This window comes from Schistocerca nitens, chromosome 6, assembly GCF_023898315.1.
Source record: "Schistocerca nitens isolate TAMUIC-IGC-003100 chromosome 6, iqSchNite1.1, whole genome shotgun sequence".
In the NCBI taxonomy this organism is placed as follows: Eukaryota; Metazoa; Arthropoda; class Insecta; order Orthoptera; family Acrididae; genus Schistocerca; species Schistocerca nitens.
The window spans coordinates 420,117,594-420,131,535 of NC_064619.1; the positions used below are offsets into that span (position 1 = coordinate 420,117,594).

The 13,942-nt window shown below is 41.6% G+C and overlaps 1 protein-coding gene across 1 annotated transcript in view; it reads left to right on the forward strand.

Moving 5' to 3' along the window:
* LOC126263383 (neuronal acetylcholine receptor subunit alpha-7) overlaps positions 1-10,267 on the forward strand; it is a 316,056-nt gene extending 305,789 nt beyond the window's left edge. The window contains exon 9 of the mRNA XM_049960476.1: positions 6,062-10,267. Within this exon, the coding sequence (XP_049816433.1) occupies positions 6,062-6,565 (504 nt within the window). The 3' untranslated portion in view covers positions 6,566-10,267. The remainder of the gene's footprint in view (positions 1-6,061) is intronic.
* The last annotated feature ends 3,675 nt before the right edge of the window (positions 10,268-13,942 follow it).

A 13,942-nucleotide genomic window follows, 5' to 3' on the forward strand; every position in this document is an offset into this window, starting at 1 on the left:
CGCTTTCTAATACACACTGATTACTCTAAGCCCATATCTACCTCTACATCCGTACTCCGCACGCCACCTTGTGGCGTATGGGGGAAGGTATTAAGTACCACTGATAGTCATTTCCTTCCCTGTTCCACTGGCAATTGGAGCAAGGGAAAAAGACTGTCCCTCTGCCTCCGTAACAACCCTAATATTATCTTTCCTTCACGGTGTTTATGAGAAATCTACGTTGGCTTCAGTGCAATAGTTCTTCGATCAGCTTCAAATATCTGTTCTCTAAATTTTCGCAATAGTGCTTCGTGAAAAGAACATCATCTTCCCTCCAAAGATTTCGATTTGACTTCACTAAGCATCTACATAACAATCGCATGTTGATCGATTCTACTGATAACAAATCTAACAACGCGCTTCTGAATTGATGCGACGTCTTCCTCTAATCCGACCGGGTCTGGATCCGAAAGATTCGAGCAAGTACTCAAGAATGGGTCACACAAGTGTTTTATACGTGGTCTCCTTTGTGAATGGGCTAGACTCATAAAACTCTCCAAATAAACAGAAGTCGACCATACGTCTCCCTCGTTACCGCCCTGATGCTGATGAGATTCTTTTTTGCTAGAACTTTCTTTTCGTCCCATTTTAACTGACTGGCAATAATAGTCCTCAAAAGTTGTGTTTGTTGCATTATACAGGATGTTGCACTTATTTTGACCACTCCAAATAACTTTTTATCCAGAAGCAAAATAAAAATCTAGCAAACAAATATTGTGTTACTACCGGGCGGGACATTAACCAGCAAACAGCTGAAACAGAGAATCAGCAGTAGAAACTTTATTTATATGAAAGTAATAGAAGAACACATTACATACATTCTTCAACCATGCTTATTGCAAACGTTTCTGAGGATTTTATTTTAATTCTGTACCACAAGTTACGGTGTTATATCTGTGATTACGGTGTTTCTGTCATATCACCTCTGAAAACTTGGAATCCTGCTGGCAATTTAATACTCCTCTCCGGTGACATAAATCTTCCTGTTTAATTTCGCGGATTAGAACTTTGTACTTCTTCTCGTTGGCGTTCGATAACTTTTTCTGCAGTCAGACAGTTCACTTCAGACATTAATTTAGCTGTCGGTGAAACATCCAGATGTCACCTAAAAATGAAGACAAAGGAAAAAGAAGAGGGTTCTTTTTCGCTTGTACGAACAGAAAGAGAACGTATGAGTGCAGTGCTAATTTCATTAATCAGTACAGCCTGACTGCCATTATTATTATTATTATTATTATTATTATTATTACTATTATTCAAAGACATGAAGACATGGCGTAATGAATCAGATGTTTGTACTCGATTTATGTTGCTCGTGTTTCATTTTCGTCGTTAATTTTAAGATCCGAATCACTGCAGTTGTAACAGTCTATGATTAACATGACACGAGCGAAAGCAACGGCGCTCCCCTATTTTCTGTTAAAAAATAATATCTCATTGCTGTAACTCACCGAAAATAATTAAATAAACTATTCAAACAATTTTCAGGCATACAGGCAGTCGTTGTTTACTATACCCTACAACTTTTCGAGTCGGCATCTGAACTACCGAATCCTCGATGATTCCCCTGACTATGACTGGAGATTCCCAGTCGAAATATTGTGGAATGTGGTAAACGAAGCCCAGTTGCAGGCCGTAAACTTCTTTGAACATTCAATTCGCCGGGAAAGTTAGTTATTTAGTTAGTTTCATGTTCCATTGGGACATTTACACGATAAATCGTAATGATGTGGAACTAGTCATTTTACATTCACATCACAAATTAATTTGTAAATATAGCAACATGCTGACCATTTACAAATTGGTTCTCTTTCTTTTTTTTAAAAAAAATAGGTATATTAGTCAGTAATTACTTCTCAGCGCCTTTTACACATTCGAGTAATAGTCATTCTTCTATGAAATAGAAGCAGCACTCAAGGAGAAACTTTTTCACTTTGTTTTCAAATTTTACTTTGTTATCTGTCAGACATTTTATTTCACCGTAAAAGTCAACAAAAACTTTGGTTGCAGCTTTGTGCACCCCTTTCGTGCTAACGACAGTTTTAATGCGGGGTAACGAATGTCATTTCTCCTTCCGGTATTGTAATTATACACTCCTGGAAATGGAAAAAAGAACACATTGACACCGGTGTGTCAGACCCACCATACTTGCTCCGGACACTGCGAGAGCACGCACGGCACAGCGGACACACCAGGAACCGCGGTGTTGGCCGTCGAATGGCGCTAGCTGCGCAGCATTTGTGCACCGCCGCCGTCAGTGTCAGCCAGTTTGCCGTGGCATACGGAGCTCCATCGCAGTCTTTAACACTGGTAGCATGCCGCGACAGCGTGGACGTGAACCGTATGTGCAGTTGACGGACTTTGAGCGAGGGCGTATAGTGGGCATGCGGGAGGCCGGGTGGACGTACCGCCGAATTGCTCAACACGTGGGGCGTGAGGTCTCCACAGTACATCGATGTTGTCGCCAGTGGTCGGCGGAAGGTGCACGTGCCCGTCGACCTGGGACCGGACCGCAGCGACGCACGGATGCACGCCAAGACCGTAGGATCCTACGCAGTGCCGTAGGGGACCGCACCGCCACTTCCCAGCAAATTGGGGACACTGTTGCTCCTGGGGTATCGGCGAGGACCATTCGCAACCGTCTCCATGAAGCTGGGCTACGGTCCCGCACACCGTTAGGCCGTCTTCCGCTCACGCCCCAACATCGTGCAGCCCGCCTCCAGTGGTGTCGCGACAGGCGTGAATGGAGGGACGAATGGAGACGTGTCGTCTTCAGCGATGAGAGTCGCTTCTGCCTTGGTGCCAATGATGGTCGTATGCGTGTTTGGCGCCGTGCAGGTGAGCGCCACAATCAGGACTGCATACGACCGAGGCACACAGGGCCAACACCCGGCATCATGGTTTGGGGAGCGATCTCCTACACTGGCCGTACACCACTGGTGATCGTCGAGGGGACACTGAATAGTGCACGGTACATCCAAACCGTCATCGAACCCATCGTTCTACCATTCCTAGACCGGCAAGGGAACTTGCTGTTCCAACAGGACAATGCACGTCCGCATGTATCCCGTGCCACCCAACGTGCTCTAGAAGGTGTAAGTCAACTACCCTGGCCAGCAAGATCTCCGGATCTGTCCCCCATTGAGCATGTTTGGGACTGGATGAAGCGTCGTCTCACGCGGTCTGCACGTCCAGCACGAACGCTGGTCCAACTGAGGCGCCAGGTGGAAATGGCATGGCAAGCCGTTCCACAGGACTACATCCAGCATCTCTACGATCGGCTCCATGGGAGAATAGCAGCCTGCATTGCTGCGAAAGGTGGATATACACTGTACTAGTGCCGACATTGTGCATGCTCTGTTGCCTGTGTCTATGTGCCTGTGGTTCTGTCAGTGTGATCATATGATGTATCTGACCCCAGGAATGTGTCAATAAAGTTTCCCCTTCCTGGGACAATGAATTCACGGTGTTCTTATTTCAATTTCCAGGAGTGTATATCTCATTGTTCCTTTGAACTGCACTGGATTACACTATTGGCCATTAAAATTGCTACCCCAAGAAGCAATGAAGATGATAAACGGGCATTCATTGGACAAATATATTATACTAGAACTGACATGTGACTACATTTTCACGCAATTTGGGTGCATAGATCCTAAGAAATCAGAACCCAGAACAACCACCTCTGGCCGTAATAACGGCCTTGATACGCCTGTAAATTGAGTCAAACAGATCTTGGATGGCGTGTACAGGTACAGCTGCCCATGCAGCTTCAACACGATACCACAGTTCATCAGGAGTAGTGACTGGCATATTGTGACGAGCCAGTTGTTCGGCCACCATTGACCAGACATTTTCAATTCGTGAGAGATCTGGAGAATGTGCTGCCAGGGCAACAGTCGAACATTTTCTGTGTCCAGAAAGGCCCGTACAGGACCTGCAGCATGAGGTCGTGCATTATCCTGCTGAAATGTAGGGTTTCGCAGGGATCGAATGAAGGGTAGAGCCACGGGTCCCGTAGCATCACGTCGGGTGATACGCCAGTATGGCGATAGCGAATACACGCTTCCAATGTGCGTTCACCGCGATGTCGCCAAACACGGATGCGACCATCATGATGCTGTAAACAGAACCTGGATGCATCCGAAAAAATTACGTTTTGCCATTCGTGCACCCAGGTTCGTCTTTGAGTACACCATCGCAGGCGCTCCTGTCTGTGATGCACCGTCAAGGGTAACCGCAGCCATGGTCTGCTAGCTGATAGTCCATGCTGCTGCAAACGTCGTCGAACTGTTCGTGCAGATGGTTGTTGTCTTGCAAACGTCCCCATCTGTTGAGTCGGGAATTGAGACGTGGCTGCACGATCCGTTACAGCAATGCGGATAAGATGCCTGTCATCTCGACTGCTAGTGAGACGAGGTCGTTGGGATCCAGCACGGCGTTGCGTATTACCCTCCTGAACCCACAGATTCCATATTCTGCTAACAGTCATTGGATCTGGACCAACGCGAGCAGCAATGTCGCGATACGATAAACCGTAATCACGAGAGGCTACAATCCGACCTTAATCAAAGTCGGAAACTTGATGGTACGCATTTCTCCTCCTTACACGAGGCCTCACAACAACGTTTCACCAGGCAACACCGGTGAACTGCTGTTTGTGTATGAGAAATCGGTTGGAAACTTTCCTCGTGTTAGCACGTTGTAGGTGTCGCCACCGGCGCCAACCTTGTGTGAATGTTCTGAAAAGCTAATAATTTGCATATCATAGCATCTTCTTCCTGTCGGTTAAATTTCGCGTCTGTAGCACGTCATCTTCGTGGTGTAGCAATTTTAATGGCCAGTAGAGTACAATATTCTCCTCCCTGCTTTCTATCAGTGTAAAATTTTTCGCAGAAAAAGGAGTTGGGAGATATGAAGCAGGCTTTAGATCTGTCAAATCAGCTATTGACCAAATATCCACTGTGAGGCAGATATTGAAAAAAAAAAGCAAAGAAATACAGTGTAGAAACACATCATACATTTGTTGATTTTAAAGCAGCAGATGATACCATCAAAAGAAATAAGCTCATTGAAGCTATGAGTGAAATGGGCATACAAAAACACTTAATTCATCTCATGAGTTTGGCTGTGGGGAAAGTGGAATGTAAAGTACGATACAGGGAAATTTAACTTAAGTTTTGAAATTAACTGTGCACTCAGGGAAGGAGATGCCTTTTTAACATATTACTAGAGACGGTAATAAGAATAGCTCAATTCAATATAACAGGTGCAATATACAATAGAATAGTGCAGGTTCTGGCCTACGCTGATGATGTGGATACTGCTGCAAGAACAGAATTAGCTACTAAACAAACATGTAGGGCACTGATGGCAGCATCAATAGAAATGGGACTGGAAGTGAACATCAATAAAACTAAATAAGAGTGCGAATAATACGACCAGAACTAAATACACTGTAGGAAATTGACCTGGCACAAATAGAATGTATAGTGAAATTGCTATCTGGGAACACTGCTAACATCGCAGAATGATATTAATATGGAAATAAAGTGCTCCGGCCGCAGCGATGTCGGAGGTTTGGTTTTAGCGGATTCCTGATATTCACGGTACACTCGTGAAATGGACGTACGGAAAATCCCCATTTCATCGCTAGCTCGGAGATGTTGTGTCCCATCGCTCGAGCGCCGACCATAACACCACGTTCAAACTCACTTAAATCTTGATAACCTGCCATTGTAGCAGCAGTAACCGATCTAACAACTGCACCAGACACTTGCCTTATACAGGCGTTGCCAACCGCGACACCGTATTCTGCCTGTTTACATCCTCTGTATTTGAATACGCATGCCTATACCAGTTTCCTTGGCACTTCAGTGCATGTCTGGTGTTTCCATTTTTTGTGCACTCCCTGTTATTACGTCGTCGTAGAGGGATTCGACATTACACCCTGCACAGCACGATAAAATCTGCTGCACAGCTGATAGCTAATCACTGTGGTTTTTCTTTCCGTTGTGCGCAGATCAAGAGCGTGTTCCTGCAGTGGCTGCCGTGGATCCTCGGGATGAGTCGTCCGGGTAAGAAGATCACACGCAAGACCATCCTCATGAGCAATCGCATGAAAGAGCTGGAGCTGAAGGAGCGCTCCTCCAAGAGCCTGCTGGCCAACGTGCTCGACATCGACGACGACTTCCGCCACCACGCGGCTGCGGCGGCAGCGGCCACGCTGGCGGCGAATAGCGCTCCTGCGCCGACGGGCGGCGGCTACCTGCCGAGAGCTGCCACTGCGGCCACACTGGACGACGCGCCCTGCTCGTCTGCCCAGCGCGAGCTGCAGGCTATCCTGCGCGAGCTGCAGTTCATCACCGGCCGCATGCGCAAGGCTGACGAGGAAGCCGAGCTCATCAGCGACTGGAAGTTCGCCGCCATGGTCGTCGACCGCTTCTGCCTCATCATCTTCACGCTCTTCACCATTATCGCGACCGTGGCTGTGCTCCTGTCGGCCCCCCACATCATCGTCCAGTAGGTTACCGGCGAGCAACGAGCTCATTGTCGACGAGAATGGTTCGTCGAAGACTTCTGTCCCACCGGGGCTGCAAGTTACTTACGACGGGTGCCACATATCATAATGTTCTAGACGTCGGTGATAGAAGTGCGTTCAGGTCTTCCGCTGACCAAAGTGCAGTGTAAAGACGTACACCTCGCTATAAAAGCGGCCTCCGCCGCTACGTTAATTCCTGACTTTGGCCACGTCATTCCTCGTAACTCACCAACATCTTTCAACTTCCGTTGTACAATTAGTGGAAACTGCTGCCATTTCTGTCTCCAAAATAAGAACTGTACGCGTGAACGAAGCTGAGTTCGCTAGACCTTAAACTGTTATCAAGCTATTGTAAAGTACTCTCGTAAGTTCTGAGATTGTGTTGCACTCACTGGAGGACAATAGTTACGCAAAGGACGTGTTACAACGCGATCAGTGTCTCAGGACGAAATCTGCCTATCGACGGCTCGTCAGCGATTGTCTGATGAATGTTTATCCCTTCACTGTTGTCTGCAGCCTGTCGCTGGACGATGCTGTAATGAGGAATTGACTAACTCTTCCACTGTCTTCTCCGTCTGCACCGACGCAAGCCGCGTGCAGACGCAATAAAGACCTTATTAGGTCACAATATATTGTTATTGTTGATAATGTTATTGTTAAAGAACTGCGGCTTAGGTTCGCAGCGTTGAAACTAACGGTGCCGGAAGAACTACATATTACTTTTGCGTAGTCTTCCAGCACAGCTCAATTATATCTTGTTCAACAGATCCTTTCCGATTGGTTGAAAGGTGCTCTTTGCATTGTTCAATACATGTTATCGAAATCGCGAGAAGGTATGCATGAATTTGTCTCACAAAAATTGTTTTTATTTCATTAGTTTAAAAGATGCATAACAATTTGTAAATATCAAGAGATATATTGTAAACTGTAACAAAGTTTTTCCTGTGATCTGCTCGTCACAAATTTTTATATCTCCGTGAAGCTGACATTGTCTTGTATACACGACTAGAATCATGGATAATAGCTGTAGTTACAGTGTCTGCTAACAAAGCAGCAGCACACATAAGATTTTATCGAAACGAATTGTTGAGAAATATAATATTTATTAACTGTATGTCAAACATATTTCATAAGTAAAAGTACACTTTCATCTAAACTTCACACAGTCTATCGCCGAAGTGCTTGTCCTTATATTTCTCTCGACATTTGGAAATAATATCTGGAAAATTTAATCATTTAACGTATATCGAAACGAAAAGTTAATTCACAAATTCCTTGGTTTTACGGAGCTTAAGATTAATATCTATTCTGTACAATGAAAATCAACTAGGACAGTTGCGTCTTAACTTTTCTGCATTTTATGTTGCCACCTGGAAGTTAATTTTAGGAAAGTAGAGCTCAGCATAAAACAAAATGGTACTGGATATGACCCTACGATGAAATTCAACAATAAGCATAACGGCGTCTATCAGTTTCAGGTGCATGGAGTAAAAGTTATGTGGCGGGTTTCAAAAGCAGCCAGAAGCATACTTCTCTGCTAAAAATAGCGTACAAAAAACTTCATTGTTATGTAATTCAAGAACGTGAAGAACTTTCGTTTCAATAATATATTCTAAAAGTTGTGGGCAGTTAAACTTTGTCACCCATTCACCCACTCGACTTGATTTCAAAGTTGCCACGGAAATCGAAGAGAGAAGTTGAAGCATGTCACATACTGGACGATAATAATCAATCCGCCAATGTACAGTTCTTTAGTGAACCATATCTGAAAAATGGGGGCAAACTGATGGCGGATATGAAGTGTTCGCCAATGTGAAGACGGGTCTACTTGTTCGCTAGCTAGGGAGTCTCTCATTTCTGTGAACAAGAAGACTGTGTCTTGGCTCTTTATTTCACTGAGCACTTGCACGACAATCGCTGTATCCGCGCCGTAGCTTTATTTTGTTTGTTGTTCATTTTCGCTTACTTTCGGTTTCAAAATAATATAAATCACAGCATTTACGACCAAACATTCTAGCAATAAATAATGGGGTCGTCGAGCTATTTGATGAGCTGTCTGGCAAAGTACGATTAATAATGAAGCCATATAGTCAATCAGTTATGGGTCGTATCAAGAACTGTAATAATAACAATATCGTAATAATAATATCTTGCGAACGTTCTATTTCCCGTTGCAGTAACAGCCAAAAATCGCAGTCTTGAATACAACATTATTGCTTATCACTGTCGAAACAAGTGTGAATAAGTTCATTACCAAAACAATTTTGTTCCGATAAACATCTAATGCATCTACTTGTCTATGAATTTCTTGTAGCTTTGGTATCGAAGCGCTGCGGATCGGTGACAAAGGAGTTGGTCTGCCAAGTACAGGGAAGCAAAAGGTTGATTCTGGCAGTGGCACACAGACTATTATTACTGAAGTATAAACAGGTTAAAACTCACATATACACGAAATTGGTATCAAAATGTTTCCATCTTCCTCTTCACAAAATTGCAATTTACTTGTTAGACTGCTACTGTTTAATCTACAGCACAATGTGCAGTAGTGAGGTGACTAACTACGCGAACCACGCTGAATTAACAGTTCTAATACGCCCTCTCAGTGGGGTAGCACACTGTCAAAGCTCTTCAATATTGTAATTTTAACTGGTTGTTGATCACTCGCCTGAATTCCTGTTTTCCGATTGTTTAGAACACAACATTATGCGATCATCTACGTAACCTTCGGCGTTATCCGTAACATGTTTCCTAACTGCTTCTCTGCAGCAATATAAATTGTTTGTTGGCATACAGAGGCTGCCGAGGTCGGGAAAAATGCTGGCAAAGAAAAAAATTCTTGTATCCATGGATTGCATCCCAATTTAGTGCTTGTAAAGTGCATGCTGAAAAGAAAATAGTGCCGTGGGGGCTTAATTTACAAATAATAATTAGCTTTTTATGCTGTTACGAAAGATTTTGTTAACAGACGTGGTTTGGCAAAAAACCTGAGGTACTTACACGTTTTTAATACCTAGGAGTGTGTTTCAACCGACGACAGTGGAGAGGATCTGAAGAATAACTGCAGGTCACGGAGGGAACAACAGTCGCCGATCGCTATTAGCCGCGCTTTGAAGTTCAATTTAGTGCCGCAACTATCGTGTTGGCATTGTACATCAAATCATTCGAATTTCTTGAATGATAAAAAACGAACATAAATTAATAAAATTTAAATTAAATTGAGTTGTTAAACATGTTTGTAAGCATCCCGTATGTTTATGAAATTAAACTGTATGAATATAAAGTGTCATTCCCTAAAAGATAATTATCTCTATTATATAAGTTTGAAGTCTTAAGAGAAACATTTTTATAAAACACTGTCAGAAAAGTTCAAACTCATCTAACTGCTGCGAAAGCAGGCTGTTTTAACCGAGCTTCCAAACCCATGTAACTCACTGAAGGGTTGCATTGAGTTTGCGAAATATGAAAACGATAAATGCCGTGACAAGGCAAAAATAATGTATTTTTAAAGAAATGCCTTTAATCAACCAAATAAATTATGATTTATAAATTACTGGTTTTTTAGATAACCGTATTTTGTACTGCGACGAGGTGTCCTGAAGGTAATGTGTTCAGAAGATTCACGTATCAAACGCACAAAATGTATGCTGCTAATTGTTGTAGAGAGTTTGCAATGTATACTTTCGTAAGTAGAAGACAATACAGAATTAAATGTTACCAGATGTTCGTAACGATATTACTTTTTATCTTACGTCCTACCATAGCTCCAACCTGAAGAAAGTAATGTTTGCTTGAGACTTTAGCATGTTCAGATATGTGTTTAAACAGTTTACTTGCTGACCACCTCCGAAACGGAAACACTAGTCTATAACACACACGCCCCAAACAGGACACAGATAAAAACCGATCGCTATCTACAGTTACTCATACACAGAGAAGGAATCAATAATATGTGAAAGTGCCCACATTAACTAATCCAGTCAATGGAAAAAGGAAGTGTTATGATGTAACGGAGTAGGCTCTTCAAACTCTTCTTCATGTACCGGTATTAATTTTCTCGCTGGCGAATGGGATAAACAAGGTACAAACAGCCGGATCAATCAGGAACACATTAAAAGTTTCTAAGGTAAGTTACAAACTTCTAAGTAGCTGATATTTTGAAAGCTCACAAAACGACTTTCTGTAAACATTTCACCACTAAACAGAAAAACAGTAATATAGATATTAATAAATGCAACTACGCACTGCCTTGCAGTGTTGCATGAGTGGAAATCAAACTCAAATTGTCGTTAAGTCAGTGGAAACAACTGTTTTTATTTCCTACAAAGATAGCTTAAAATACTTAGAATCGAGCCTAATGCATGTATGCTGTAAATTTGAAGTCGAAATCCGAAGTACGCTATCGGTACATGGTAATCGGAAATACTGTCACTGAATCACGGAAACTATAGACCATTTCAAAAAAATGGGGGATTAGAAATCCATCAACCGCTGTGGTGACAATTATGAACTCAAACTCGGTAAAAAGAAAGTCTAAATTAAGATGTAGCAACCCTTATTCAGATTGTGCTTGATTTTCCTAAATGGTTCACAGTAAGTGATAGCATGATTATGCCAAATCGTCAAAACAGAGTATTAATGCTCAGGACTAATTATGTTCACTACCAGTACCTGTTCCGTAGCACATTAGCACGTAACTACAGGAACACTTTTAGGAGATTTCGAAATTACACACAAGCGTATGGCAATGTCAAAGAATGCACCTTGTAGAAATAGAAATTTTCGCCATATTTTTGGAGTGTTCCATATTTATTTCCCACTTACAAAGGTTTACAGAACTAAGGGAAGATTGATGAGATTTTAAGTTTCTGTAGGCATCAAGGTCATTTTTGACAAAATCTGATTTCAATAAGCATAGGGGAGGAAAAGTATGGAAAACTCAAAGCAGGGGATTGGAACCCCAGTCCTTGTCAGTGTGAGCCCAGAATCTCAAGTAGTGCACTGCTTTCCTCATTCAAACTGAAAAGAACTTTAATTCAGTTTGTGGAACAGTTTACAGCTATAGGTACATAAACTGAAGAGACTTGCAATAAATATATGGTTAGTAAAAGAAGATTTATCTTTCTGGACCGCAGCAATCAGTACAGACATTTAAATAAAATACACAAACAGCCTTCAGAACACACTCCTGGGGTTGTTGAGTTTTTCACAGCCACTTAACTTCTTGCCCATTTCAGGATCTTAGGCCAATGGTCATTTAATGATTTTCTGATATTTCACCAACACACGTGTTTCATCACCGACAATGAAATGTGAAATTTTAATAATACTGGCCATTAAAGTTGGTGAAACATTACAAAAACCACTAAACAAAAATCGTCTGAGGATCACAATGCGAGCTCCAGCAGACTTCAGAAAGGAAATAACTCAGTTGATACTTATGAAATAATCAAGGTAAGTATTTCCAAAGTGAAGCTAGGGGCCAAAGCTCCAGGATGTAACTTTTTTATCTGGCGTTTCATTGTGACAGAGACACTCAAAGTTCACCATAGTTTTTGATGTGGCACCAGTCCAACAACAGCAGAAGTCTGAAGAAGAGAAAAATTTCTAGGGACCAGTGTAATCATACTTCACTAGTAGTGAAGCAAATGTAACCCAGCAAAGAGACAACTCTATAAAGTAGGCACCTGGAAACATTCCATAGCATCTATTTAAAAAAAACTGTTCTGAATTGTTTCTCTTTATTGTTTTAATACAGTCTCAAGTACATCAATCCATGATCTTCTTTTGTCATCCATCTTAAGAATATTGGCAATTTCTTATTCTGTATTTGTACAATCTGTGTAATTAATATTGCCTCTTTACATTTTTTACTGCTCAGATACTAGTTTCCTTCTGTCTTAATTTCATCACACCCATATGTATCAAGTGATTCATTTAGACTGTCTAGTTACATAAAAGAGGTCATTGTGAAACTCTTATGTTGATTCTTGTTGAATAATATTCCCTTGTGTGGCATGCTTGTGAGTCAGGATATGAGAGGACAGACAAGGCATGATGTGTGATGCTATCTCAGTACTTTTTGAATGGTATTTGATCCAATTACTGTGTTGATGCATTAGCAGCTAATGGCTGTCCAATCAGTATTTACATTTTGATCCTAGTGGAAAATAAGTAACCTTGAATAGTTATTACACATGTCAGTTGGGGGGATGTTCTCCATTACTCAATGCACGTTTGACATGAGGACCAAAAGAAAGACTTCTAAAATAGTATTTGCTATAATTAAGCTCTTTATGTAGCCTATGGCTGAAACCTTCGGAGTTAGTCACAAGTTTCATGGATCATTTTGGATGGCAGATTGTAGTAATGTGGAAAAAGTCATTTTAAATTCACTTCGCAAATTAATATGCCCATATGGTTCAATTTTTAACATTTCTAAGTGTTTTTTTTATTTATTTATTTTTATTCAAAAATAAAAGAGACATCCAGATGTGTGTTACTAATTTCAACCCAAAACTTTTCACACGTTACAGTATTAACAATTCTTGTATGGAATAGGAGTTGTCAAGGAGAAACTTTCTTAAACATTTCATACCATTGGATAAGTGATGAAAAATTTTTATTGTGGCCTTTTTTGTGCTACAAACAAACGTAATGTGAATTAATGAATGCCATTCCACCTTCTGGTATTGTAATTATGTACATAATTGTTGCTTTTTAACTGTAGCACATCATTAACAGCAAACTTCATGGGGGAATAAATGTACTGTGAAGCAGTAGTCATAATGCCCAACTCTTTGAACAGATGTTTACAAAATGATTGATGGTGAGCACCACACATTACTCTTACACATATGCACAAAAACAGTATACTGTAGAAAACTCTTGGGTAAATGTGCACTTACATACTCATACATTATCAGTCAAGTGAATGGGATCATCTAGTTCACCATAAAATAATAATCCATCACCCATGAAAGACCTGACCCTTTTAAAAGGCACTCTTGAGTGTCAACCTATTCATGAGCACCTAAGATATAATGACGGAGATATTTCTGGAGCATTTTCTGTATCCATAATTACTGTCACGATAGCTGGGACTACAGGCAGTCATTTAGGGTGACAAGGTCACTGAAGTTTTATGGATTGATTAGCATTAAGACACCAAAGATACAGCATGGAAAATTCCTTTGCAGACCAATGAGACATTTGCATGAAAAGGATAGTTTATTAGAGAAAACTATAAGTCCACATTTAGTCTCATTCTACTTTCATTCTCAATCTAATTGTGATTTGTATTATGTATAGCTCAACTTCCACCTGGCATTGTGACCTGTACCCTCATTCAAGTTACTATAGACG